At 34.8% G+C, this 5,530-nt stretch overlaps 1 protein-coding gene across 6 annotated transcripts; it reads left to right on the forward strand.

The window, feature by feature from the left end:
• Window positions 1-3,410, forward strand: LOC130727693 (uncharacterized). Of its 6 annotated transcripts, none has more exons than XM_057578900.1 (3): window positions 1-352; window positions 1,175-1,290; window positions 3,091-3,410. In XM_057578900.1, exons 1-3 carry the CDS (start codon window positions 28-30, stop codon window positions 3,277-3,279), a joined length of 630 nt encoding a protein of 209 aa, XP_057434883.1. In that variant the 5' UTR covers window positions 1-27; the 3' UTR covers window positions 3,280-3,410. The 6 variants fall into 6 exon arrangements, with proteins under 6 accessions (XP_057434883.1, XP_057434881.1, XP_057434882.1 ...); XM_057578898.1 differs by having other exon boundaries at window positions 5-442; XM_057578899.1 differs by having other exon boundaries at window positions 16-407.
• The last annotated feature ends 2,120 nt before the right edge of the window (window positions 3,411-5,530 follow it).

Here is a 5,530-nt window from a genome sequence, read left to right on the forward strand (position 1 = left end):
ATTCTATTCTTTCTCAATTTCTGACTCATGACCCACGGCCCCCCACTTGTTCATGAAAATATCTTCTCCAGCATATCACCTTACACTCTCGTTTCTTTTCTTTCTCCCAACGCCAGACCCATTTTCTTCTTCTCTTTCACGTTTTCTTTCTTTCTTCAGCAGACCCATTTCTGCTCCTTCTTCCTTTCTTCTCCATGGACAACCAGCCATGAGCCACCACCACCACCACACACAAAAGCTCCAACCATGGCCACTCCAAACAGCCATGGACACGCGAGCACCACAGCCACCGCTGGTCACCACCGCCACGCCTCCTTTCATGAGCGAACCACCACCTCTACTCTCCCTCTTGGTAGATCCTCTTCTCCCTCTCCACGAGATGCCACCGCTGGCCACCATCACCATAGGTTGCTTCTAATTAATACTATTGGCTTTTGTTTTGGTATTAAATCCTTCTAAAACAGCTCCTAACTTTTATTGTTTCTAGTTTTCCTTTACTGTGTGGCTATTTCTCTTTTAAAGATGGTTTTGCTCTTTTGATTTCAAAAGGGCTGATGGTAATAGTTTCATGTGGAGAAAAAGTTGAGTTTTGAAAAGTGTTCCTTTCCCAGAAGTGATTATAAACTTTAAAACTAGTTTTCCTCATGGTTTTTGCATTTGTCTCACTTGTGTACTATTAGTTTTGGAAGAAATATTTACCTTGACATTTAAAGAAAAGGGCCGAGAGCATCATGAGGATTTTAAGTTTGGAATTAAAACTTTTTATGAGTATATTATTTTTTGAGCTGAAAGGTTTTATAAACTATTTGGGGATCTAGTTGTGAATGTGTTTTAGGGATGAAAATTGTATGAAAATAATTTTAGGGCCTAAAACACAATATGCTTAGAAGTTTTGGGTTAAACTTGTGTTTTAAAAGTCTTGAGGTTTGTTTGATAAATTTATTAAAGATTGAGGGTTGAAAAAGAACTCATTTATAGTTGAGGACTTATTTGCATAATGCGTTTCTTAAAGGACCTTTCTTTAAGACTCATAAATATTTTCTCTTGGACTTTAGTCCTTGAAACAATAAAGCATATGAATTAGCCTAAGTAAGTTAGAAAGATTAGCTAAGCTTGTTTTGGAACTTTGGATGTGACCTTAGAGGCTAAGGTTTAGTATATGAACTTTGTGAAGGTTACGAAGGGCGAAAGCGCCTCGCGGTGAAGCTAAAGAATAGAAGGAAGCGAGCCGACGTGGAAAACAAAGATGTGATTGGATTGAAGTTGCAGTTTAGGAAGAAATTGGTTAAGGTAAGGGTAACTCAGTTTTAGAGTGTCTTTGAGTCTTGCATGTTTAAATCGCACTGCATGCGTTTGAGATGAAGATGTTTATATTGATTGGCATTGGATTATGATTATTATGCTTGCTTATGTTGATTGTTTCTGAGGCTTGTGCCAAATGTTTTCTGAAGGCTTCGGCTGAGTAAACTTATTGAGACGTGTGTCTCCGTTTTCTGAGAGGCTTTGGCCGTTTACTGGTTTCTGTCATTGAACTGAGTTGGTATGCAATTGAGTTGATTTATGTTGGTTGATAATATGAATAACATGTGGTTTACCTTGATTTGATTGTTGGATTTGAGACTGTTGTTCGAGTGATTACTGAGGTTGAGGATTGTTGTTGATTGACTTGGCATTTAGGGCTTGGTCTTGAAGTGGCAATGTGGTGGTGATTGTCCCACGTGATTGTCCCGTCTTTTAAGGCGTTATAAAGTGGCGGTGTCACGTGATCGTCCCATCTTTCGGGATGTCCTAAAGTGGCAGTGTGGTGGTGATTGTCCCACGTGATTGTCCCGTCTTTCATGGGCGTTATTAAGTGGCAGTGGAGTGGATATTTTTACAGGACTGTCCCGTCTTTCATGGGCGTTATTAAGTGGCATTCAGGGGAGTTCGGTTCTCCGTCTGTCCCGTCTTTTATGGGCGTTATTTGGTGATAGTTCAGGGGAGTCCGTTTCCCGCTCTGTCCCGTCTTGAGAGACACTATTGATCGATCCATTTTGGTAGCAGCATATAGTTGCATTATAGGGAACTAACACCTAACCCTATGTTGTTGGATTTTGGTTTATTGGTATTATATTGTTGAGGTTTTTGATATCTGATTAGATGTGATTTTGTTTATATATGATTTGATGATATGTTGTTGATTATGTTTATATCTGATTTAATTCTATGTTGCTGCTTCTATTGATATCTATCTTTGATTTTATTGTTAGCTTATCTGTTCGTGATATCTATGTTGCTAAGTTGTTGATATCTGAGTTAAATTCATATCGTTGATTTTGCTGATATATGATTTGATTTCATGTTGTTGGATATATGTTGTCATTTATCTTGAAATAAGTTGCTAGTTTATGTGCCATGATATGCACTTAAATTTGAATAACATGTTTTTCTCTTTTCTACGTGGTAATTGCATGGAGTTAACCCTTTCTATTTGCTACTTGTTGTTTGGGCGCTTAACGCTATTAGGCGATGAAGAATTTTCGATGGAGCTTGACCTTCGTACGAGTCGGAGAGAAGAACTTGAAGAAATGTGGATGACTCGAAGAATAGAGTCGTGTGTAGGGCTAGAGCCTTGGGTTAGAGAGCTTACCGTTATTGGTTTAAGCTTGCACAATGAGTTTAGAAATTTCTATTTGGGGTTTCGGGTACTCGCCTTGTTCAAGGCTTGATGTAAATCCCTTTGTAGTTGGGAGTATGCATGACATGTTTTGGAAGTGCATTTGAAAAGAAAAAAAATATACTTGTGTTTATATATTCTTTTGGAAAACATTGCATATTTACTTTAATAGGTTACTAAAGTGACACCCGAAATTCGGGGCGTTACAAAAATCATAGACCGTTAGATCACTGCTTGCAGCAGGAGAAGCAGAGGATCCAACGGTCCTGAACCTATTAGTACGGACCATGCATGACGTTGCATGGCTCCAACCCTAATATCCTTATGTGTATATAAAGGAGGCTCCTTCCCTACACCAAGGGAACATATTCTCTTCACTTCACCCCATACTTTCGTGATTCTCATACTTACTTTGGCATTGGAGTCCCTTGCAGGAGCCCCTCCCGGGATCGTCCAGGTCGCCGGTTCACCACCTCTCCACTCCTCTCCGCCACTCTCGCTCTCCGAGTGGCTTGGTCACCCCGATCACTTATCTACTAAAAAAATATAAGATAAATTTTAACAGCATCCAAATAGGTTTAGAGTATGTAATATTGAACCTGATGTTTAGCATCATCCCATAGCTTAGGAACAACAGTTCTATCATCCGTAGAATTCAAATAGATGAAGACTGGTCCAAAAACTTTCTTCTATGCCTCACCAGCTTGGAACTTAGGCACCAGATCTTGTCCGCTATAATGAGGACTTTGAAACACCTGATTGTGTTATTTTGGACCAACAACATTCTAAAATCAGATCCAACTCATTAAATTCAAAAAAGATCCAACTCATAAATAACAATTTCATCATTAGCTTATTAGAATTTGAATCCTCTTAATTTAAATCTCTATCAGTCACTCATCAACTAATAGAGATTTGAATTTAAAGGATTCAAATTCGATTTATTAAGCACTTACCGCAAGTGTGGTGGGTCCCACGTGAGAAGTTAAGTTTTGTTTGAAGGGTCCACCAGATCGAAACTCATTGCTAGGCGTAATTAGCCAAAACCCCACACCCGGGTCTGTGCAAATCTATATATATTAGTAAAGCAGACTTGAAAAAATAGTGTCATTGCAATTAATTACATTCACTTGAAAATAGTCTCATTGCAATTAATTACATTCACTTGAAAAAATAGCATGATTGCAATTAAACACATTCAGTTACTTTTTGTTTGTAGTAGCACAACACCTACGAGCAGAAGGCAGAAGGTATCTGAAGAAAAGTTGCAGTTACACTTGGAAATAATATCATTGCAATTGTTACATTCACTTGAAAAAATAGCATCATTACAATTAAATACATTCAGTTACATTTTGTATGCAACACCACAAAAATTGCAACTAAATACATTCAGTCTTGAAAAAATAGTCTCATTGGAATTAATTACATTCACTTGAAAAAAGAGCATGATTGCAATTAAACACATTCAATTTCTTTTTGTATGTAGCAGCACAACAACTACGGGCAGAAGGTATCTGAAGAAAAGTTGCAACATTACGTTACACTTGAAAATAACACCATGCAATTGAAACATTCACTTGAAAAAATAAAATCATTGCAATTAAAGAAATTTAGTTACATTTTGTATGCAGCACCACAAAGATGAAAATAAAATTAAAAACGGTATAAATTGGCAATGTCAAGAACCTATCCATCTACCAACATTAAATTCAAAAAATGCAATGTATTAGACTAAATCAGGCCCTACTCCATATCTCTATATAAACAAACCACTCACACTCAAATCATGCATATCTTAGACTCCAACATCCTACAGGAAAAGAATGGCAACTGTCACAAGCTATTTCAACAAGTATGTCATGTTCCATCACATTAGCAAATTTAAACACTTTTTATTTTTTCTATTACTCATTTCTTATTTCTTTGTTTCAGGAGAAAGGTCATCAACAACAACAAAAAACTCACATTCCTTAGTGAACTATCTTCCACTGCAGATGATTGGAAAATAAAAGTGCGGGTTTCACGGATAGTGCATTAAGTAATAACAAATTATCTTTGTAATAAATATATTAAATAATAAGATTAAAAACTGAAAAAAAATTGTATTGTCAAAAGCTATTCAGCTACCTACATTAAATATTCACAAAAATATATATATTAAATAATAATAGTTATAATTTTTAAAAATAACTTGAGTTGACAAATATTAAGAATTAAAATTAATTAATTTAGATAAAATAGATTTAAAATTAATAAATATTTGTTATTAAATCATTATTGATGGTTAAGCTTATCATAAAGTAATTTTTCTGTTTAACTAAATATATGATGATAAATAAATTAAATATATTAAAAAATAAGTTAATTAAATTAGGAGATATATACTAAATATGTTATGCATGTCATGTTAGTTATAAAAAATAATAAAATAATTTAATTTTAAATTTTTTGATCGATAATAGTTATAATTTTGATTTAAAATATGTTTTCTAATAATATATAATATGAGTTTATGACCTCCTATGAGATTTATCATTGTTGCACTCATTTACAACAAACTAAAAATGTAGTATGCAATGGTATTTAATAAATTTCATAAATGAAATTATATTTGATATAGTCATATAGCTACAATATTTCTTCGGTGATAAAAAATAACAATCATTCTTAACCAGCTTTCACTTTTACACATTATTATGGTACATGAGTTTAAGAATCTTTTTAACTAAGTCCTTATAATTTAATTGTGCTAACCACATGTATCATCTACTGAGGGAATCAAGTTCTACTCAAGTGTAGTGAAAGTTAAAGGTCTATCATAAAGTGCATTCCTTAAGGACGGAATCTCAGGGATCGAAAGAGTTCATTTTA

Source organism: Lotus japonicus, chromosome 1 (genome assembly GCF_012489685.1).
Source record: "Lotus japonicus ecotype B-129 chromosome 1, LjGifu_v1.2".
NCBI lineage: Eukaryota > Viridiplantae > Streptophyta > Magnoliopsida > Fabales > Fabaceae > Lotus > Lotus japonicus.

What these genes read in the sequence shown, in the direction of transcription:
- LOC130727693 (XM_057578898.1), top strand. Translation starts at nt 28, where the DNA reads ATGACCCACGGCCCCCCACTTGTTCATGAAAATATCTTCTCCAGCATA. An exon ending in TACTATTGGCTTTTGTTTTG is followed by an intron (nt 443 to 1,174) that starts GTATTAAATCCT and finishes AACTTTGTGAAG; the next exon opens with GTTACGAAGGGCGAAAGCGC. An exon ending in TTAGGAAGAAATTGGTTAAG is followed by an intron (nt 1,291 to 3,090) that starts GTAAGGGTAACT and finishes AGTCCCTTGCAG; the next exon opens with GAGCCCCTCCCGGGATCGTC.